Source organism: Caretta caretta, chromosome 2, assembly GCF_965140235.1.
Source record: "Caretta caretta isolate rCarCar2 chromosome 2, rCarCar1.hap1, whole genome shotgun sequence".
Taxonomy (NCBI): Eukaryota; Metazoa; Chordata; order Testudines; family Cheloniidae; genus Caretta; species Caretta caretta.
The window spans coordinates 160391311-160415945 of NC_134207.1; the positions used below are offsets into that span (position 1 = coordinate 160391311).

General features: G+C 42.6%; 1 protein-coding gene across 7 annotated transcripts in view; it reads left to right on the forward strand.

Moving 5' to 3' along the window:
• PTPN3 (protein tyrosine phosphatase non-receptor type 3) overlaps positions 1-24635 on the forward strand; it is a 268650-nt gene that overhangs the window by 210470 nt on the left and 33545 nt on the right. For all 7 annotated transcript variants that reach the window (XM_048839333.2, XM_075125561.1, XM_048839334.2 and 4 more), the window contains 3 exons: positions 6000-6090; positions 6364-6425; positions 22582-22728. In XM_048839333.2, coding sequence (XP_048695290.1) covers positions 6000-6090; positions 6364-6425; positions 22582-22728 — 300 coding nt within the window. The remainder of the gene's footprint in view (positions 1-5999; positions 6091-6363; positions 6426-22581; positions 22729-24635) is intronic.

Consider the following 24635-nt stretch of genomic DNA (forward strand, 5'->3'; position numbering starts at 1 on the left):
AGTTTATCCCCTTTTTTGAGATCACTGATGATCATGTTAAATAAAACAATAAAAAGGACTTTTTCCTTCTCTTATCCCAGTAGGTACTTGCCCAACTCAGTCAACATTGTTCATCTTTACCCCTTTTCCAGTTTTTGACATTTTTCAGTCTATGCGTCCATTCATACATCCAAGCTAATAAGACAGAGGTGAGCACACTATCTCTAAGGCTATGTTAACACTGCACTCTTCTTTCAGCAGTGTGTAGAGTATATACTCAGGGTAGCCCCATTAGCATGGGTGTAAGGAGCAGTGTAGACAATGAGGCACAGCTTACCTGGGTACAGACACGCCTAAAAGGTGTGAATGTGTACCCAAGTATGTACCCTGTATGGCTCTCTACTCTCACCCAAGCTGTGCCATCCCAACTCCACTGCTATTTTTACTTTGTAGTGTCCCACTGCCTCTCAGCTGCTGGAGCCATTCCCCACCACGGGGAAAGACTCTGTCAGCTCTCCACGTCTAGAGCCTTTCCCCACTGCAGGTAAGGAAGGACTCCAGCAGTGGGGAAAGTCTCCGCCAGCTCCCCACTGCCAGATTTTTCTTCTGCTGCCTCCCTCCTGTCAGAGCCTTTCACTAACATGTGTAGCTACAGTGTGGCTGCAGCTTGCTTTTTGTTTGGCGTGTCCTGCGTGGATACAACATTTATTTCCACAGATATAAAACAGACACCAGGCTCACCAGCAGCTGTCCCTGGTCACACTAGTGTGTGCAAGTGGCTCACAAGCTTGCACACAGGAATCCCTTCTGCGCAGCAGCATGTGTCTCCTGTCTGGGAGCTTGTGAGCCACTTTCACATGCTACTGTGACCAGGGAGAGCTGCCAGTGATCCTGGTGCCCACCCAGTGGGCAGGGCTGGGGGCAGTACAGCCACACCAAAGGAGCTCCCCGGGCTGGGTGCTGGCTCCTGTGAGCGGCGGCCTGACATGCTGCTGCTTTTGTCACTGCGGTTTCTGGTAGAGCCCTGCAGTTCCGCAGATATCCACATCGGCAGATATAAATGTTGTATCCGCACAGGGCTCTACACATATCTTACACTCCACTGAAAAATGGTGTGTAGTGGAGACATAGCCCTAGTAAATGGACTACCTCATTTGCACTAGCTGAATTTTATTATCTCTAGAGATAGAGAGAGAGCATTGCATTATTCCAAGAAAACAGTAATTGCCAGAGTCAGTTTTCCATTTTTGAAAAACAATCCCACATATGTTTACTTCAGACTTCTGGTAGTTCCCTAGTTCTCCAGGAATTTTTTGGAAATAGTCAGTGGTTCCTTAGCCAGTTCCTTAATTCTAGGATGCAAAGTAATTAGTTTATATCATAGACTTAATAACCTATTAAAATTCAGTTTTAAAAGTGTTTTTGAATTATGGGCTCATAAAACACCTTTAAAATATAAAATTTCTTATGAGAAGCTCTATATGTTTCTCCAGAGTTGTGGGGAGGGGAGATGGAGAAGAAAAAATTTGTAAAACTGTCCTTTGATATGTTCAGTATGTGGTGGAACAAGGGGAATGTGGAGTTTGCAGTGGCAACCATTGCTAATAGGCTTTGGTTTCTTATAATAGCTAAGCAGATCTTCAAATACGATGTGATAAAACAGAAAGCCATTCATTTACCTGCTGTGCTTAGAAATTCTCTCTGGTGAGTGGACTTTAACATAATACATTTTAAGCCGGGAAGGACTCTGAAAACTCTGAGCTGAGATCTTGACATTAATAATATCTTTGTCTTCCACTAAAAGCACAAATCGCTAATCAAACCAAAAACTGAATCTAAATTTTAATTGATGCAAGTATTTAAAAAATGTACTAACTAGGTCTCTTCCCATGTGAGTTTTTCTCCTGCTTATGCTGTTCAAACTGAAAATGTGTAGCAAACTATGATACTGAGTATCAGGATTCAGTTAACCTTATAGAGGAACTAATTTTCAACACGTTCTCTTGGTAACCACAGATTTTTATGTAAAAAGATATTCTGTCAGCATCCTGTTGCTTTTACTCTATTTGTGTATGGAATCTTATACTAAAGCCTATATTATTTTAAAATGGCAAGATACATTAAGCTCTTTGGAAGAATTAAAATTCCCCAAAATTCTTCAAGATTTATTAGGGATTAGATTCTTAAACCTTCTTTTACTTCAAAAAGGTAAAAGTAGAGTTGGGGGTGGGGGATGGAAATATATAAACATAATAATTTAAATATGTATTGTGTGTATATATACATCGTGCTTTGTAAACAGATCTTCATTTTAAGATAAGTTAATTCTGTTGATTTGAAGGAAATAAAGACTTACGCTTGAGCTGTTCACTTGTTCTGCCAAGTAATGACAGGGTGAAAATTTTAAGACCTTCAGGCCTGAAAGTTTGTGATCTGTTTTCTTTATAAATAATTCTCAGTATCTCTACAACATTGAAGAGAACATAAAGATGAAATAAGACTATGGCCCCTGTAAAACAGAATATTTCAATATCCTTTACAGGAAGCGGGTTTTTTTAAGATCACAGTAAAAGATAGTAAGTGGGCTTGGCCTTAATAATACTGTAACAATACTTAATAGAACTGCGAAGGAAGATAAATTGATAATCATAAAAGGTATAAGCTAATTAAGTTATACATTTCTTAGGATCTTGAAAAATTGTTTCTCTCATATTATATTAGGGCTGTCAATTAATTGCATGAGTTAACTGCGATTAACTCAAAAAAATTAATCACGATTAATCACAGTTTTAATCGCACTGTTAAATAATAGAATACCAATTGAAATGTATTAACTATTTTTGGATTTTTTCTACATTTTCAAATATATTTAAATTATAACCACAGAATATAAAGCGTACATTGCTCACACTATGTTATTTTTATTACAAATATTTGCACTGTAAAAATGATAAACAAAAGAAACAGTATTTTTCAGTTCACCTCATACAAGTGCTGTAGTGCAATATCTTTATCGTGAAAGTGCAACTTACAAATGTAGAATTTTTTTATTACATAACTGCACTCAAAAACAAAACAATGTAAACTTTAGAGCCTAAAATCCACTTAGTCCTACTTCTTGTTCAGCCAATCACTAAGACAACCACGTTTGTTTACATTTACGGGAGATAATGCTGCAGCTTCTTATTTACAATTTCAGAGTAACAGCCGTGTTAGTCTGTCTTTGCAAAAAGAAAAGGAGTACTTGTGGCACCTTAGAGACTAACCAATTTATTTGAGCATGAGCTTTCGTGAGCTACAGCTCACTTCATCGGATGCATCCGATGAAATGAGCTGTAGCTCACGAAAGCTCATGCTCAAATAAATTGGTTAGTCTCTAAGGTGCCACAAGTACTCCTTTTCTTATTTACAATGTCACCTAAAAGTGAGAACGGCCATTTGCATGGGACTTCTGTAGCCAGCATTGCAAGGTCTTTACATGCCAGATATGCTAAACATTCGTATGTCCCTTCATGCTTCAGCCACCATTCCAGAGGACATGCTTCCATGCTGATGACGCTCATTAAAAAAAATGTGTTAATTAAATTTGTGACTGAAGTCCTTGGGTGAGAATTGTATGTTTCCGGCTCTATTTTACCCGCATTCTGCAATGCGGATGATGACTCAGCACATTGTTCATTTTAAGAACACTTTCACTGCAGATTTGACAAAACGCAAAGAAGGTACCAAAGTGAGATTTCTAAAGATAGCTGCAGCACTTGACCCAAGGTTTAAGAATCTGAAGTGCCTTCCAAAATATGAGAGGGATGAGGTGTGGAGGAAGCTTTCAGAAGTCTTAAAAAGCAACACTCCGATGTGGAAACTACAGAACCCGAAACAACAAAAAAGAAAATCAACCTTTTGCTGGTGGCATTTGACTCGGATAATGAAAATGAACATGCATTGGTCCGCAGTGCTTTGGATTGTTATCGAGCAGAACCCATAATCAGCATGGACGCATGCCCTCTGGAATGTGGTTGAAGCATAAATGGACATATGAATCTTTAACGTGTCTGGAATGTAAATATTGTGCGATGCTGGCTACAACAGTGCCATGAGAACACCAGTTCTTACTTTTAGGTGACACTGTGAACAAGAAGCGGGCAGCATTATCTTCTGCAAATGTAAACAACCTTGTTTGTCTGATCAATTGACTGAACAAGAAATAGGACTGAGTGAACTTATAAGCGCTAAAGTTTTACATTTTTTTATTTTTGAATGCAGGTTTTTTTGGTACATAATTTTACATGCGTAAGTTCAACTTCTATGATAAAGAGATCGCACTACAGTACTTGTATGAGGTGAATTGAAAAATACTGTTTATTTTGTTTTTTATAGTGCAAATATTAGTAATAAAAAAATAAGTGAGCACTGTCCACTTTGTATTGTGTTGCAATTGAAATCAATGTATTTGAAAATGTAGAAAATATCCAAACAATTTAAATAAATAATATTCTATATTGTTTAACAGTGCAATTAATCGTGCTTAATTTTTTAATCACTTGACAGCCCCTATCTATCTATCTATCTAGCTAGCTATATTAGTCACTTGACATATATATGTTGCAAAATGAAGCTCTTGTATGTTAAGACATACCAAAACTATAGTCACATCACAGTCATAACATTTGGGGGGGTGGGGGGGAGTTAAAAATTTAATTACATAGTCACATAAAAATTTTCCCTGCAGTAGACTCTGTACCTTGGTCAATTCATTCCCTTGCCTCATTGTCTGCACGTCATCCATATAGGCCCAGTGTGTTTTCATTTACACCATTATAAATTCATATTTATTCCAGATAGACTCCGTTCCAAATAACACACATCTTCAAGACCCCGTTTAATTCACTGTTCCTTGAGGCATCTATCCAACAAAGTATTTAAGCATTTAAATGAGGGCTCTTCCGTTGCAATGTGCTTGTGTATTTCTAGTCATATGTGTTAATGATATACATGAGTACAATGCCCCCAAGAGAGATAAAAAAGAGATTGTCAAGTTACATAGAGATTCTAAAAGTGCTTTGAGGATTCTGAGGGCATCTGGTGTGTGCATTAGTAAGACTATAAGACATGGTTACCAGAGGTTATGACCCCATACTCCTCAATATAGATCTGAAGTAGGGTTGATTTGTTGTCACGGACACAATTAAAGAAGTCCATCCTTTCTTTTGCACCCAGCGTTTCAGAATTTTTTTCATTCTGTCTCCCTGAAATAACTTTGCTTGTTCTTCCATGTTGGTTGTTCAGCACCATCCTCTTGTCTCTTTACACATCTCTTTTTCACAGCACACTGGACACCTGTTCTATTGTTTAGCAAAAACTTAATTAATAAATTCCATATTCAAGTGTGTTACATTCGAAAAGCATGTTTTATGGTATTTGCATAGGTCTAATGTGAATGGAATGTTGTTAATATCCTGCTATTAAGCTGTTTTTTAAAAGCCACTTCAGAATTTCACAGCTAAAATGCAGTAGACTTTGCCCCCCCACCGTTCACACCCACCCCCAAAGTCTGTGGAAAATAGCAGTTTTAGTCTAGTAAGTTAACGTGTGCATGAATATGTATTACCATTCATTCTGGGAAGTGCCAGTCTTCAGTAGTTACTTCTCTTCTGCTTTTTATTGCCGTCTTCTTTCTTCCTCTCTTTCTAACCCAACATTCTGCAATATTTATCATAAGACATGGGAACAGTCAATGACTCTCACACATTTCCTTGATTTTTTTCAGACATTCATGTACAGAAGATGATGGATTAGCAATAATAGTAGGGTTTTTGTTCTTGTGTTTTTGGAATTTAAATATCACCCTCACTTTAATTTTGTAGGCAGTGAAAAAAAGATGGCTTTCCCATTGCATAGTTGCTTTACATAAGTTTCTTTTAAAAGAATATGCATTTACATGTGGATCTATTTAGTGTCTATAGTGTTTTTTGCGTAAGCAAATTCTTCAAAATGTTACCTCTTTCATATCTGTTTTGTAGCAACTTTATAGAAAGAAGCCAGGGCTGGCTGTTACGTGTGCAAAAATACCTCAAAATATGGACAAAAATCGATACAAAGATGTTCTACCTTGTGAGTACTAAGTACAAAATTTGACTGTTTTCTTTTATCCTCTAAATAATGCTTTACATGTTATAAAACCACCACATTGAATTTTGCCATTACTGAATTTATTATATAATCAAAGTTGTGTAATTGTGCATCCATGTTACATTCTAAAACACTTCTATGCTTTGTTCATGTGCCTGTGATAACTTGGTTATTTGATCGAATGAAAGGAGGTGATAATAAAGCATGCCACCCAATTGTTAATTTTTTTTAATATTTTAATTTTTTTTTTTTCAGATGACGCCACACGGATAATATTGCAGGGAAACGAAGATTACATAAATGCAAACTATGTGAATGTAAGTTATATAGGCATCCATATTAATTATAGAAAGAAATGAATAATATCACAGCAAAGTTATTTATTTATTCATTTATTTATTTAATTCAAAAAAGCCTAACATTTTGTTCACTAACTTTAGGAGCTCATAATTAGCTTAAAGTGCTTCATTGGGAATGCAAATATTTAACCATTAGCAGATGTGCAGGGTTATTTTTAATCAGTAAAAACGGTCAGACAGTTTCATATATATTGCATAAATTTTAAGATCAGTAATTTTGTGGGGTTTAGTAATTAGTATTTGTCTAATAATGTATATCTAGGATTACAGGCACCAGCTGCTGAGGCATTGCACTGTGGTGGGAAAAGGCTGTAGCAGGAGGAGGCTCCGGGGAGGCCACATAACACTACATTGCTAAAAACAGCAGTGTAGCCCTGGGAGGCACTGCATGGGCATGTAGAGAGCAGTATAGGTTATATTTCCTGGGGGATTCAGGTGTATAGGACAGTTGACTATACTCTACTCTCTTACATGATGCCTCACCGTCTACACTGCTATTTATAACTGTGCTGGCTGGGTGTGCAGTGTCTGCACCCTATGTTTCTCAGTAAGTGTAGACTCACTTTAAAAAGAATGAATGTTTCCCTCCTCTCACTTGTCTGCATTTTTTCAGCATATTCTCAAGAGGGCTTGGGGCCTGACTGCCACTTAGAAACATGTGGGTGATGGTGTGCCAGCCAGACCAGTAGCTGGTCCCCAAACCTAACATTCTCTTAAACATAAGATTTCAGAAATACCTTACTGCTTTGTATTCAAGAGGGAAAGGCTCTTTATGTCTCCTTCCCACCTTATTAAATTTACTCACTCATTAAAGGGATGGATATTTCCTATAACCTTAAAAAGAAGCCTCCCTTAATGTGTTACTCAGTGTGAGGGCCAAGAGCTACAGTCTGACCCAAGTATGCTTTGGTATTCAAAAACTTAAGGGTAGTTCAGAAGCTTCCCAAGACATCAATAAATTAGAACTTTATCTCAAACACTACAAGCCCTACATATTGATACTTTCACTTTTTTGCCATCAATGCAACACACACTAAGTATTTTCTAAATGATACCTTTATTTTAGGGTTTGTCTACACTGCAGTCAGAAATTTGATTTGCATCTTGTGTAAACACTCCTGCACTAGATTTAATCTAAATGGAGCGATAAAAACAGCAGTGAAGCTGTGACAACATGGGCTTCAGTATCGGTTAGAAATGCAAGTATGTGCCCAGGGTTTCCAGGCAGGCTTGCACAGCCTGTGCTGAAGACTGTGCTGCCATGAACAACCACACAAGTTGCAGGTGGTCCCTCTTGGAGTCAACATTACACATCAATTTACTGGAACTATAAGCAGTCTGCAACGCATGCTCACATTTTTTACCTCTGATCAGGAGCAAGACCCTCAAGGTACTGAAAGACAACATCACTTGCATGTTTTATATAAATTGTCAAGGAGGAGCAAGGTCACATTCTCTTTGCCCTGAAGCACTGAGATTATGAAACTGGTGCATCCATCATAACATCAACATATCAGCTACCTGTCTACCAGGATGTCAAAACACCACAGCAGATGCATTAAGCAGAAAATTCTCTGAGGACCACAAGTGGGAAATAAATACCATGGTCTGACAGAATATATTCAGACATTGGGGTTTCCCAAGTATAAACCTTTTTGCTACAGCCCAGAATGCCAAGTGTCCACAGTTCTGCTCAAGAATAGGATTGGGCTCCCAATCTCTAGGACAGTGGTTCTTAACCTTTACTGCAGCCTGCACCCCTTTGGTTCTCAAAATATGTTCTCTCGTCCCTTATCAAAAATCGTTGAAGTAGGTCAGTTCTTTAAACCAAGATATATTTTTGTTTGTATATTACAATAATCATTAAAGTCTAATGTTAATAAATACATAGGTTTGATGAAACAAAGTAGTTGTACTTACGTGCCTGTGCTTAATTTGTGTTTTCAGTTATTTACCTTCTAAAAAAATCTGGCATGTCTCGCACCCATAGAAAGGGCATCTTGTACCCCGGGTTAAGAACCACTGCTTTAGGAGATGCTTTCCTCATCAAATGGGATGTGCGTCTGCTTGCCCCCTATCTCCTTGATATCCAGGGTAATACACAAGATGAAGGCCAAACAATCCGTAGTCATCTTGATAACTCCTACATGGCCCAGACAAACTTGGTTCCCTTACCTGTTGCAGATGGTGGTATGCCCACCACTCAATCTTCCTCTTCTTCTATATCTCTGGTCTCAGGATGCAGGCCAGGTTCATCATCTGAACCTAGAGATCCTCCACCTGAAGGTATGGTTCCTCCATGGTCCCAGGACAATAAAATGACCTATTCAGAAGGTGTAAGGGACATACTATTAAATAGCAGAAGGTCGACTACACATTGTGTTTACCTGCACAAATGGAAGAGATTCCACATACAGTACCAGAATCGGCAAGCCATAGCTATTACCTCCCCCTTGCCACTGGTACTAGATTACATACTGGAGCTAAAGAAATCAGGACTATCATCGAGCTCACTTAGAGTACACCTTGCAGCCATCGCAGCTTTCCATCACAAAGTTCATGGCTTCTCAGTTTTCACCCATCTTATCACTAAATGGTTCCTTAGGGGTATTTGAAACCTTTATCCTGAAATACAAGTTCCCACTCCACCCTGGGACCTTAACCTAGTACTACTCTGTCTCATTGGTCCCCCATTTGAACCCATGGGAACATGTTCATTTATGCACCTGTCGATGAAGGTGGTCTTCATCGTCACCATCACATAGGCACAATGTGTAGGAGAACTAGGGACTGTCATGGCATACCCCCCATATACAATTTTCTTCAAAGACAAGGTCACTTTAAGACCACACCCTACATTTGTACCCAAAATACCTTCCTGATTCCACCTGAATCAACCTATCCACCTCCCATCTTTTTTCCCTAAACTTCACGAGAACAAACGAGAGGCAGTGTTCCGCACTCTAGATGTCAGACGGGCATTAGCATTCCATCCTGAAAGGACTAAACCTTCAGAAAGTCACCCAAGCTATTTCTTTCTGTTACGGAAAGGTCTAAAGGATCAGCCATATCTAAGCAGAGGATTTCCAGGCGCGTTCACCGTTACTACTGCCAACGTGATCTGCAGCCCCCACCGGGAACTTGAACACACTCCATCAGATCGGTCTTCACTTCAATAGCCTTCCTGAACAATGTGTCCATCATGAACATCTGTAAAGTAGCCACCTGGTCATCAGCTCACCCCTTCAGAGAGCACTATGCAATTGAGCAAGGCTCGACCTCAGATCCTTTATTATAGGACTAACTATTTTATCATCCCTTGCAGATCAAACTCCTAAGACCCATTCTTCCAGCTAGGGATTCACCTAAAGTGGAGCACCCACAGGGACTGCTCGAAGAAGAGAGGATTACTCACCTTGTGCAGTAACTGAGGTTCTTTGACATGTGTGTCCCTGTGGGTGCTCCGCTACCTGCCCTCCTTCCCTCTGCTTCAGAGTTCAGACAAGCACTCTAGGTGGAGAAGGAAGTGAGGGAGGTTTGGCCACACAGCGCTGTATAGCTGCCAGGGGGTGCCACGAGACCAGGGGAGCATATGTGCAGCCCAAATAGGCAGTGCTACTGAGAACCTCCAGTCACGGGGATGCAGACTCACCTAAAGTGCAGCACCAACAGGGACACACATCTGAAAGTATCTCAGTAACTGCACAAGGTGAGTAACTTCTCTCATCTCTTATTTAGAGCCCATCATTATATACATGTAGTTGGGATTATTTTTTCCAATGTACTTTACATTGCACTTACGAACGATTAATTTCATGTGCAGTTTTGTTGCCCCATCACCCAGTTATGAGATCCCTTTGTAACTCTTTGCAGTCTGCTTTACATGTGACTGTCCTGAGTAATTTTGTATCTGCAAACTTTGCCACCTCACCGTTTGCCACTTTTTCCAGATCATTTTAGAATATGATGAATAGAACTGGTCTCAGAACAGATCCTTGGGGGACCCTGCTATTTACCTCTCCCCACTGTGAAAACTGACAATTTATGATGGTCCTATGATTTGTTTCCTATTTTTTAACCAGTGACTGATCCGTGAGAGAACCCTTCCTCTTATCCCATGGCTTCTTACTTTGCTTAAGAACCTTTGGTGAGGGACCTTGTCAAAGGCTTTCTGAAAATCGAAGTATGCTATATTGACTGGATTACCTTTGTTGATGTGTTTGTTGACACCCACAAGGAATTCCAATTGATTGGTGAGGCATGACTTCATTTTACAAAAGTCACGTTGACTGTTCCCCAACAAATCGTGTCTATCTATGTGTCTGATCATTCTGTTCTTTACTATAGATTTTAGTAATTTGCCTGATACTGAATCTAAGCTCACCAGGGTGTAATTGCCATGATCGCTTCTGGAACCCTTTCTAAAAATCAGCATCGCATTAGCTTCCTTCCAGTCATATGGTACATATGCTTGTTCAGCAATAGATTACATATTACAGTTAGTGTTTCTGTAATTTCATATTTGAGATCCTTCAAAACTCCTCGATGAATAACATCTGGTCCGGGTGACTTTTATACTGTTTAATTTACTAATTTGTTCTAAACCCTCTTTTATTGACACATCTGTGTGGGACAGTACTTCAGGTTTATCGCCTAAAAGGATATCTCTGATGTGGGTATCTACCCTACATCCTCTGCAGTGAAGACTGATGGGAAGAATTCATTTAGTGTCCCTACAATGGCCTTGTCTTCCTTGAGTGCTCCTTTGACACCTTGGTTAGCTAGTGGCTCTACTATTTCTTCAGCAGTCTTCCTGCTTCTTGTGTTCTTAAAAGAATTCTTACTATTAATTTTTACATCTCTAGGAAGTCGCTTCTCAAATTCTTTCTTGTTGTGCCTTATTCTGTTTTTACACTTAGCCTGCCAGAGTTTGTGCACCTTCCTATTATCCTCACTAGGAGCTGACTTCCAAATTTTAAAGGATCCCAATTTGCTTCTAATGGCTTCCATTACTTTGCTGTTTAGCCATGGTGGCATTCTTTTGATCCTCTTACTGTCTTTTCTGATATGGAGTATACAGTTAGTCTGAACCTCTATTATGGTGTTTTTCAATAGTCCCCATGCTGTTATTTTTAATTTCCATCTAACGGGCATCCTCATTTTTGTGTAGTTTCTATTTTTTAAAGTTAAAGGTTACTGGGGTGGGCTTTTTTGGTATTATCCCCCCTAAAAGGATGTTAAATTTAGTTACATTATGGTCACTATTACTGAGCGGTTCAGCTGTAGTTACTTCTTGAACCAGATCATGTGCTCCACCTAGGGCTGTAAATCAAGACAAAGCATCTGTGCATCACGCTCTGAGGTGACATTTACCCAGTCAATATGAGGATAGTTGAAATCACCTGGTATTATTACATTTTCTGCTTTCATAGACCCTCTAAGCTCCCTAAGTTTTACAGTTACTGACACCATCCTGGTCTGGTGGTCAGTAGTATATGCATACTGCTGTACTCATTTTATTCAAGCATGGAATTTCTGTTCATAGAGATTTTGTACAGTTGTTTCCTGCAAGGTTTTTACCTCATTTGACTCTGCATTCTTTAATGCCACTCCCCCACTACATGACCTACTCTGTCATTCCTTGTTTCTTTTCTTTTTTTCCCTGTGGTATTACTGTGTCCCATTGATTATCCTCATTCCACTAATTTTGTATGGTGCCTATTATATCCAATATCCTTATTTAATGCCACGTCCTTTAGTTCACCCATTTTGGTAGCACTTGCACTTGTAGCATTTGTATATAAGCACTTGTACATTTTGTCAATATTCAGTTGCTTGCCTTCATATTTAAATGGGACTCTCTTGTTTAATTGTTACTCATTAGTACCTACCTATACTTTACTAACTTCTTTCCTATCCTCTTTACTAATATAAAGAGTGCCCCCTTTAATAAATTCATCCTTAATGGATGTCTCTATCGGAATTGTGTGCTCCTTGACATCTGTTGGCTTTCACCCAGCTCTTAGTTTAAAAAAAATCCTCTGCAATTTTTTTAATTTTACATGCCAGCAGTCTGGTTTCATTTGGTTTAGGTGGATTCCATCCCCACTGTATAGGTCACTCCTTCCCCAGAAGGTTTCTCGGTTCCTAATAAATTTAAATCCCTCCTCCCTACACCATTGTCTCATCCACACAGTGAGGTCTTACTGGTCCTGCATGGAACTGGAAGCATGTCAAAGAATTCTACTTTGAAGGTCCTGGACTTTAATTTCTTACCCAGCAATCTGAATTTCATCTCCAAGATCTCTGTTACTTCATGTACCGTGACCATTGGTTTCTCCCCAGTGCTATCTATAAATCTGTATAAATGTCTTGTGAGATCTGTTATCTTTGCACGTTTTAGGCAATTCACCATGTGGTCTCCTGTTCATCACACAGTCCAACTTATCTATCTTTCTAATAATTGAGTCCCCCACTAGCATTGTCTGTCTCTTGTTAATGACTGGGGTCCCTGCCCCAGAGGGATATTCCTTTCCTTTCAATACTGGTCTGTCCTTTGCAAATAAGAATGTGATGATCTTTTTTGAAAAGTGCCCCTGTGGGTACTCCACTGTAGGTGTATGTGTCCCTGCGCTGCTGCTAAGAGAATTTTGGTAGTAGTGTCCTTTAGGCCCGCCCATGCACTGCCCTGGCCCTCGTGGTCTGCCACAAGGCTAACCAGCGTTGCCCGGGTGAAACCTCCTCAGTTCTTTTTCAACTGCCCCTGGCTATAAATGGAGTTGTTCATAAGTAGATGGTTACTTTCTATAGAATTGCTAATAGTTTATCTAATCTTTTAGAGCTCTATTTTCTTTTTTCACTCCTTTATATTCTGTTTGTTTATTTAGCTAAAAAAACCCCAACAACACAGCTTTGTTTCTTTGACCCCCTAGCCCCTGCATCTGGGGACACCCCTGGACAGGGTATGCCCAGTTCATTAGGCTTCAAGAAGTGTCTGAATTGCAAAGAATCTATCCCAGTGACTGACATTTGCAGTGCGTCCGCTGTCTGGGAGAGAGCCACATTCCACAGCAGTGTGGGTTTTTGCCAACAATTGAAACCCAGATCCAGAAAAGATAGAGAACTGAGACTCCAGCTCCTCTTAATGGAAGGGGCCCTCCAGCTACCCTCGGAGCCGTGCCAATTCTCCAGACAGTAGGAATCCTCACCACAACCCTCTACATCTAAGGGAGGGGAGCCTAAGAAGCCAACCACACGCCACTCTCACAAGGCCTCTAAGAAAAGAGCCATAAGTTCCCACAGCGAGCCCCAACCGAGCCAAAAATGATATCCGGCTCGCTTGGTATCATTGGTACTGATGGCATTGAAGCCATCTAAATCCAGTACCAAGGGCTTTGCACGGTACCACCCCAACAGAAAGTGTTGGGCTGCCTAAAGACCTGATGGGCACAGGCCAGGAATAATTGGTATTGTCTCTGTATGAGAAAATTTAGAGAATCCACTCCAGTACCACCGTCAGCATATCAAACACCGGCAGACTGTGTGATTAGGATCGCCAGCTCTGGTGCAGACATCTCAGCACCACCAAATGCTACGGGTACTGACGACTGCAACACCACTGGACTTCTGGTAGGTGACAGACCTTTCAACTGTACCCTCTGACCCCCAGGCTCCTTGGTATGGGCATCTGTGTTACCAACCTCCAGGGCCTTTCCTACCCTCTCAGTGCCCTTACTGGGACCCCTGGCTAGCGCACAGATACTGTGCCTCTCCTGGCTCTAGCATGGCCTATCAGCAGTAGTCCATGAGACGCCTTCCTTCGGCCGCCACATCGAGGGCATCCGAGCACTGCTACACTGTTAAGAGAGGAACAAAAGGCTGAAGTAGAGGAGGAGATTACCTCCCAGACCAACTTCTGATCTTCATCACCAGACGAGATAGTGATGCCGCCTCCTCCATCGTTAGCAGATGACTTCAAGCTTTTCTAGGAGCTAGCTCAGAGGGTGGCAGATGCATTATAATTACCATTACAAGAGATGACCAAACCACACCATAAACGATTGGACATTCTACACATCTTTGCATAGTCCAAAGTAGCCCTCCCTATTAACGAGGCCCTCTTGGAGCCTGCCAAACTCAGATGGCAGACTCCGGCATTGTTCCTATCAATGTGCAAGAGGGCCACTAAAAAACATTACATGCCGGCGAAAGGCACAGAATTTCTCTTCTCCCAGCTGCCCCCCAATTTTATCACTGTGGATGCTGTGAATTCAAGAGGACCATCATCATCATCTGAAATCCACACCCTGTGACTGGGATTGGAAGCACCTAGATCTTTTTGGGAGAAAAATATACTTCTCAAGCCACTCTACAGTTCCGTATAGCAAACTATCAAGCCTTAATGGCAAAATATGATTACATCAACTGCTCAAAACTCAATTCCTTTATTGAGTAGCCCCCAGATTCTCACAAGGATTAATTCAAAGCCATTATTAACAAAGGCCAACTAGTGGCAAAGACATCACTCCAGTCTGCACTCAATGCAGCTGATGTGGCGGAACATTCCATTTCCACTTCCTTAATGATCAGACGAGTCTCTTGGCTGCACTTACTTGGTTTCCACAAAAATGTGCAAACAACCACAGAGGACCTTCCCTTTGAAGGTACAAAGTTCTTTGCGGAAAAGACAGACGCTTCCCTCCACACCCTAAAATATTCCAGGGCTACTCTTCAATTGCTCGGAATCTGCACCCCGGGTAGAAGAGAAAGTATAGTCCTCAGCCTTTGTTCAGGCCCCACTCATCACAATATTCATCCGAACGCTCGTATGAACCCCAAAGAAAGAAATCCAGTTTTTCCAAACAGAAAGGCCCTCAACCTACTTCTTCACAGCTGTCCACCTCAAAATGATAATTTTGATGGGTTGGTCGAGGTGCTGTCAGACCACTCTCTTCAGTAGCATCAAGCACTGGAAAACCCCTCTCATCCATATGGATGCCATCTCGCCCTGTTCCACAGGACCTGGGAACGGATACGTTCTGACAAACAGGTACTTGAGATTATTCGAGATGGGTACTCCATCATTTCCCCTCCCTCCTCCTGCCCCCCAAACTCCCTTCCCTGCCCCTCTTCAGTGACCCTTGTCACAAGAGCCTATTACGACAAGAGATAGACCACCTCCTCAATGTACGTGCCATAGAACTAGTGTCCCTACATCTGAGACACAAAAGCTTTTACTCTTTCTGCTTCCTGATACCCAAGAAAAAGGGAGGTTGGAGACCCATACTAGACCTCAGGGAACTCAACGAATTTGTCAAGGCTCAGAAATTCAATACTGTCACTTTGGTGATGATTTTTCCAGCATTAGAAAAGGGAAACTGGTTCACGGTCCTCGACCTCCAAGATGCTTACTTCCACATTTCTATCTTACCGTATTTCAGAAGATAGCTCAGATTCACACTAGCTCAGGACCACTACCAGTACAGGATACTCCCTTTTTGGCCTCTCATTGGCCCCCAGAGTATTCACCAAGGTCCTCCCTGTGGTGGCAGCCCACCTACACTCCCAGGGTATTATGATTTACCCTTACCTGGATGATTGTCTCCTCAGGGTGTTTTCCTTCATCGAAGCACCATGCCACTCTGGATCTATTCAAGAATCTGGGCCTACAAATCAATGCACGAAAATCGACATTAATACCAAAACAGAGGATATGTCTACACTACGAAATTAGGTCGATTTTATAGAAGTCAATTTTTAGAAATCGATTTTATACAGTCGATTGTGTATGTCCCCACTAAGCGCATTAAGTCAGTGGAGTGTGTCCTCAATTCCATGGCTAGCATCGGCTTAAGACACGGTGCAATGTGGGTAGCTATCCCACAGTTCCCGCAGTCTCCACTGCCCAATTGGAATTCTGGGGTAAGCTCCCAATGCCTGATGGGGCAAAAACATTGTTGAGGGTGGTTTTGGGTACATGTCATCAGTCGCCCGCCCCTCTCTCCCTCTATTAAAGCAACGGCAGACAATCGTTTCGTGCCTTTTTTTCCTGGGTTACCCATGCAGACACCATACCACAGCAAGCATGGAGCCTGCCCAGCTCACCGCTTCTGTTGTGAGCATTGTAAACACCTCACGCGTTATCCTGGAGTATGTGCAGAACTGGGCTAAGAGACCAGCACGAGGACAATTATGATGAGGACATGGGCACAGACATTCCTGAAAGCACGGGCTGTGGCAATTGGGACATAATGGCGGCAGAGGAACGCTGATTCTGGGCTCGGCAAACAAGCACAGACTGGTGGGACCGCATAGCATTGCAGGTATGGGATGATTCACAGTGGCTGCAAAACTTTCACATGCGTAAGGCCACTTTCCTTGAACTTTGTGAGTTGCTTTCCCCCGCCCTGAATTGCAGGAATACCAAGATGAGAGCTGCCCTGACAGTTGAGAAGCGAGTGGCAATAGCTCTGTGAAAGCTTGCAACGCCTGACTGCTACTGGTCAGTCGGGAATCAGTTTGGAGTGGGCAATTCTACTGTGGGGACTGCTGTGATCCAAGTAGCCAATGCAATCACTAACGTTCTGCTGTCAAGGGTAATGTGCAGGTCATACTGGATGGCTTTGCTGCAAAGGAGTTCCCTAACTGTGGTGGGGCGATAGACGGAACACGTATCCCTATCTTGGCACCGGACCACCTTGCCAACCAGTATACGTAAACTGCAAGGGGTACTTCTCAATGGTGCTGCAAGCACTGGTGGATCACAAGGGACGTTTCACCAACATCAACATGGGATGGCCGGGAAAGGTGCATGACGCTCGCATCTTTAGGAACTCAGGGCTGTTCGAGCAGTTGCAAGAAGGGACTTACTTCCCAGACCAGAAAATTACCACTGGGGATGTTGAAATACCAATAGTTATCCTTGGGGACCCAGCCTACCCCTTGCTGCCATGGCTCATGAAGCCATACACAGGCAGCTTGGACAGTAGTAAGGAGCAGCTCAACTATAGGCTGAGCAAGTGCAGAATGGTGGTAGAATGTGCCTTTGGACGTTTAAAAGCTCGCTGGTGCTGTTTGCTGACTAGGTTAGACCTCAGCGCAACCAACATTCCCACTGTTATTGCCGCTTGCTGTGTGCTCCGTAATATTTGTGAGAGTAAGGGGGAGACGTTCATGGCGGGGTGGGAGGTTAAGGCAAATCGCCTGGCGGCCGATTTTGAGCAGCCAGACACCCGAGCGATTGGAAGAGCACAGCTAGGCACGCTGCACATCAGAGAGGCTTTGGAAACCAGTTTCATGACTGGCCAGGGTACGGTGTGACAGCTGTGTGTGTTTCTTCTTGCTGCAAACCCGCTCCCTTTCTTGATTGATCCCTGTATGCCAACCACCCTTCCCCCTTCGATCACAGCTGGCAAAGGAAATAAAGTAACTATTGTTTTGAAACCATTAATTTTTATTAATTAAAAAAAAAAGTGAGATAACTGACAAGGTACCCTGGGTGGGGTGGGTGAGGTGCAGGAGGAGGGAAGGACAAGGCCATATTACTTATTGTAGCCACTCTACAAATCAAAACTGTTTGAATGATAGCCTTCTGTCGCTTGGGCCATCCTCTGGAGTGCCCGGAGCCTCTGCTCCTGCGTTCTTGGGCGTCTGGGTGAGGAGGATATGGAACTTGGGGAGGAGGGCAGGCGGTTATACAATGGATGCAGTGGGGGTCTGTGCTCTTGTTGGCTTAGAAAGTGTCCTACCGTGGAGGACGAAATAAGGCAGCCCTCCCCAGAAACCTTCTGCCAAGGCTTTTAGAGTACCTCCAGGAGAGCTTCATGGAGATGTCCCTGGAGGATTCCCGCTCCATGCCCAGACACATTAACAGACTTTTCGGATAGCTTACTGGCCGCGAATGCATCCCAATTCTTCAGGGCAAATCAAACATTAAACACTATTGCTTTTAAACCCTGTACTGTAGTCACAAATGTGCACTCACCAGAGGTGCCTTCTCCAGCTTCAGAGTTGGGGATCCCACCTTGGCTCTAGACTGATGAAAAGGTCCTGGAGGCTGGGGAGTACGGCTTCACTGCTTGCCTGCTGCACATTCTCCTCCATCATCATCATCATCACCCGCAAAAGCCTACTCCCTGTTGTGTGATACTCCCCCCTTGCAGGTGTCCACAGACAGTGGTGGGGTAGTGGTAGGGTCCCCCTGCTATGTGTCCCTGTTGTAGCCTCTCTCCACCATGCCCTGTGCGATTTTGGCATATATATTAGCATTTCTTCTTTTTGATCTGAGTTCGGCCTGCACAGATTCTTCTCACCATACAGCAATCAGATCCAGTGTCTCCCTTTCGGTCCATGCTGGAGCTCGTTTGTGATTCTGGGGGGACTGCATGGTCACCTGTGCTGCTGAGCTTGTCACGCTGACCAAACAGGAAATGAAACTCAAAATTTTCCGGGGCTTTTACTGTGTACCTGGCTAGTGCATCGGAGTTCAAAGTGCTGTCCAGAGCGGTCACATTGGAGCACTCTGGGATAGCTCCCGGAGGCCAATACCGTCAAATTGCGTCTGCACTACCCCAAATTCGACCCAACAAGGTCGATTTTAGCGCTACTCCCCTCACCGGGCAGGAGTACAGAAGTTGATTTTAAGAGCCCTCTAGGTCAACAGAACAGGGTTGGTTGTGTAGACGCATTCATTTTAAAATCGACCTAACACAGCTAAATTCAACCTAACCCCATAGTATAGACCAGGTCAGAGACTAGAATTCATAGGAGCCAGTCTCGTCTGAGCGAGAGCACTCCTTCCACAACAGAGATTCCTCAGTCTTTCCACACTTATAGAGACGGTGCAGTCCAGTCCTCAAATATCAGCCAGACACTGCCTTCCACTTCTGGGGCACATGGCCATGAGCACATCTGGGATAGCTCTTTCCAAACTTTGCATGAAATGCCTCCAATCATGCTTCAATTCGGTTTACAGACTGAACAAAGACAAAATCCTATCTCTGCCCACCAAAAGCAAACAGTGCTGACAAACACCTGCCTGGGAATCCTGTTTGTGCATCCTTCTCCATCACTACTTCTCACCACTGAGGCATCCCTCGTAGGATGGGGCACACATCTCAGTGATCTCACAGTGCAGGGCAAATGGTCTCCATCTGAGACATGCCTTCACATCAATCTACTCAAGCTCAGAGTGGCCAGAAATGCATGTGCTCATTTCCTTTTGCTGATCAGAGGTACGCACACAAAGGTCATGACGGACAATATAGCATGCATGTATTACATAAACCATCAAGATGGCATCACTTACAGAGACAGTGCAATCCAGCCTTCAAATGTCTGCCAGACATTGCCTTCAGCTTCCTCTCCCTTTGAATGGAAGCACTAAAGCTATGGAACTGGTTCATTTCCCATAATGTTACAATATCAGCAGCTTACCTGCCAGTACACAACATGGCAGTGAACAGTCTCAGCTGCAGATTCCCACACAACCGAGAGAGAGAGAGAGAGAGAGAGAGTGGTACTCTGTGACATATTCTGACAACAGGATCTCAATCTAGTATTAAAAGAACTGACTAGACTGCCCTTTGAACCATGGCCACTTGTTCTTTAATTCATCTTTCCATGAAGAAGGTGTTCCTGGTCACCATTACCTCGGCAAGAAGGCTAGAGGAGATAATGGCCGTGATGACGCGTCCACCCTTCACAGTGTTGGTCTTCGACAACATCATGCTTAGACCACATCCAAAGTTCACCCCCAAAGTGACTTCCGCATTTCACGTGAACCAACTAATTCACCTTCCTACCTTTTATCCCAAACCTCACCAGGATAATAGGGAAGCCATCCTCCATACACTCGACGTAAGGAGTCTGGACCTTGTATTTGGATAGGACAAGAATTTTTAGAAAATCTCTGAGACTCTTCCTCTCCATCGCAGACAGATCTAGAGGCACATGATTTCAGCTCAAAAGCTCTCTTAGTGGGCCTCGAACTCTATCAAGCTCTGTTATTAGATTTGCAATTTAGCACCTCCATCTGTAATCTGCACACATTCTATGAGATTGGTTTCCTCGTGCATCGCCTTCTCCAAGGGTCTCCCTATATCAGAAATCTTCAGCACTGGTATCTGGGCATCTGCACATGCATTTGCCGAACACTCTGCCATCCTGGGGAACTCTACTACAGATGCCAGATTCAGTGCCACGATACTGTCATCCATCAGAGACCCGACTCTGAAGCCCCAGCCTCCAGTAGGGCATACTTCTCAGGAGTCACCTACAGTGGCGCACTCATAGGGACACTATTCAAAGAGGTAGTAGTTACCTTGTGCAGTAACAATGGTTCTTCAAGATATGTCCCCCTGGGGTGCTCCATGAACACCCTCCTCCCCTCTACTTTGGAGTTCTCATCATACTCTCTGTGGTAGAGAAGGAACTGAGAAGGGTTTGCCCGTGCAACACTGGTTAGCCTTGTGACAGACCACAAGGTGAGGGGGGAGAGGCGAGGTAGTGCATGGGGTGGGCCAAATAGACACTGCTACCAAAATTCTCCAATCAGCAGTGCAGGGACACACATACACCTACAGTGGAGCACCCATAGGTGGACTTGTCTCGAAGAACCATCGTTACTGCTTCTTATGAACTTCTTATTGTTTACCCCCTTACTCTCCCAGCACCCGATTCCTTTTGTGAGTATGTGCCCTCATACAAGTAGCGAACATGTTCACTTGTGTGACACAGGAGCTATGCGGAAAGTCTGGATTGTTCCTCTAGTTGGTCTAACTGTATTAAAAGCATTTTTGTATGTTTGAGTTGTGAGTGATTGCCCTGAGAATCTGAATCCAAATAGAAATTGGAAAATAGAAGTATTAGTACTCTGCCCACAAACCAAACTCCACCCACTTGAGGTGCCAAAAAGAGATTTTACCCTCTTAGCAGATGCATAAGCCAGGAAGCCTCTGTAAGACCCGACTTAGATGCAAATCCACACTTTTGGAAAAACTTCCCTAAGCTAAAAATAGGAGGGTTTTTGGTTTGGTTTGGTTTGGTTTTGCGTAATGGTCGGATATACATTTCCAACTTACACAAAATTCAAGTTACGCAAGGCATTCCGGAACAGAACGATTGCGTAAGTCGGGGAGTGTCTGTATGCATAATGTCCATCTCCTTTCTCATTTGCTTTGATTAGCAATGAAATAATCAAGTTGGCACTTAAATCGTCATAATTAGATTTCAGACTTAATGGCATATTGAAATGAATAGGGTGAGTTTATATTTCTCTGAGAGTAATTATTTAAGGCTAACTGCAGATTTGGGCCACCTCTCTGCATCAGTTCACCTTTTGAAGGTTTTCAACCATAAGAGAGAGAGACTTTTTTAATAAATGATCATGTATATTCTGGAAAACAAGACGACATTCTCCAGATAAATATACCAGTTTATCAAACCACCATATATCAGCACAGTTTGACCCCTGCAGCTGGGTTTTAGGTCATGAATGGAAAAAGCATTGAGAAGTGCTGCTGTGGTTGACAGGTTTAGCTGTTGAGAAGCTAAATATAGGGGTAAATGCTGAGAAGCAGAAGAAAACATGAGATTTTTTTGTAAGTATATTTTTTCTTTTAAGATGTGGGAGGGATAGTAAAGAATTATAGGTTATAAAATTGTACAACAGGATAAGTAAAACATTTTCAAGAGAATTCAAAATGTTTGTCTGTTGAGAGTAAATTTAGCAAGTCATTCCATAACCTTTTATTTTAGATTAACTAAGCTGTAATGATTTGTATGCTACACTCATCAGTTTGTAAATGGCTTCAAGGATCTGAGTGTAACTAGGTTTCATTGTTGTGTAGAAAAATCATTTAAAAGAAATTGCTGTGTTTCAGCATGTGACTTTGGTCCATTTTAAATTAGTAATCAAATATTGTGATATTCTGTAAGATATTTTATTGTGATATTCTAGAAGATATTTAAGGTGAACTTGTTAATCTTGTTACTCAACTTGTTTCTTTAAACTTCCTTCAGAAGATCATCTTTGTGAAAGTTATTTTAAACAAGAAAACAATATTATATTTGGGCATTTGAGTATTGAGAGGTAGGGTGTTCTTTCTCCTGACAGATGGAAATTCCTTCTGCTGGCATTGTGAACAGATATATCGCCACTCAAGGTCCTCTTCCACATACCTGTGCACACTTCTGGCAGGTAGTCTGGGATCATAGGTTGTCGCTGATCATCATGTTGACAACCCTCACCGAACGAGGACGGGTAAGTGTGTATATCCTCTCTTGAAGCTTGCAGTTCACCTCAGTCTCAAAGTAATTAAACATTTATGTCTAAATTTGTGTTTTGATCTTGACTATCGAAGCTGGTTTACATTGAAAATCCTTTCTGCTAAAGAAGCTTGTCTCTTCCTGTAATATACTGTTTGCTACACTTTTTGAACTTTGTTTCTTATCCCCTCTCCTGAATAAAAAGCAATTAGGCCAGCTGCTTGTTTCCTACCACTCTGTGTGTGAAAATGTATAAAATATTAAAATGGCAGATTCTGATACCTGCTTTTCTGAAAACATCATGTGAGAGGAGTTAGAGAATACCCTCTAAAGCAGTGCTTCTCAACTATCTGATGTGGGGGACCGGTATTTTTTTTTCCAATGTACGCGCAGACCTGCAGCTGATGGCTCGCAGACCGGCATCAGTCCGCGGACCACCACTTTGAGTAGCACTGCTCTAAAGCACATAGCCAAAATTTAGTCTAATTAAATTACTTATGTTGTTGAGAATCTGTAAAAAAAAAAAAAAAAAAAAAAAATGTTGACTCCTTTCTTAAAACTGCTTTGAAGAATCTGTTAGAGGACTGATTTACTAAATTATGGTTTTGAAATCAGTTCATAGACTCCCTGAGTCATAGGAAATCCAAAAGTGCAAATATTTCTATTTCCAGTGTAAAATGTATTTGCTCTCTAATTTATAATATGCATGAAGTGAAAAATCCCTGTAACCCCTAAAACAGCGGTCCCCAAACTTCTTCAGGGAGTGAAGCCGCAGTCAGGAGCAGGGCCCCTGAGCTGTGGCTGGGACTGGGGGTGGGGCCAGAGCCAGAGTGGAGCTGGGATTGGAATGGGGGCTGGGTGGCACTCCCTCACCACCCCCTGCAGGGGCTGCCCTAGGCCCCGCCATGCACCCCCGAATGGTCTCACGCCCCACAGTTTGGGGGACTACGGTTCAAAAAAGTGACCAGCTAGTGGATGGATGATATAGAAACTTGCTGTGTGTAAGGATTCGGAGGCAGATCAAATAGGGAGCACTGCTCTGAGTAGTAAAGGTTCTTCTTTGAGTGCTTACTCTGTCCCTTCCACGCCAGGTGTGTGCGTGCCACGTGCACAGTTGCCAGAGATTTTTCTCTTCGTGATATCTGTAGAACCGGCTCTAGCGTCCTCTGGAGCTGTGCGCCAGCACAATGAGCCCTGCCGGCTGGTTTGGACTTTTCTGTCATATGTTGCAGAGTTATTCTCATTCGTGTATGTAGTTCTTCGTGTCCATTCCATGACCCACCCTCCTACCCCTGTGTCAGAGTTACTGGCGAGAAGGAAGTGGGAGGGTGCGGGCACATACACGCCTGGCTCCAGAGGACACTAGAGCCGGCCCTACAGATACCACCAATGGAAAAATCTCTGGCAACTGTGCATGTGGCCCACTCACGCATGGAATGGACATTAGTAACACGTCTCAAAGAATAACACACATGAAAGGTTAATGACCGTTTTTTTCTGGCACCTGGGAGGTGAGACAGCTCGTGACTTTTGCCTGCCTTCCTACAGATAGAAATCCTCCTCAGCCTATAACTGTATTCCCAAAGTAAACTCTCAGTGCACTGTCAATTCCTGAAACTGAGATTCTGGTTGGGAATCTGGTTTGGGAACTGGTTTATTTGGGAGTGGATATTTGGAGGTTCCATTTAAGGTACTCACTAACAAGGTCAGCTCCCAGGCTGCTGCGCTGGGCATCACAACATGGGGAATAGATGGCCAGCCCTCTGTGGAGAAAGAGGTGGTTAGGGACTATTTAGAAAAGCTGGACGTGCACAAGTCCATGGGGCCGGATGAGTTGCATCCGAGAGTGCTAAAGGAACTGGCGGCTGTGATTGCAGAGCCATTGGCCATTATCTTAATGTC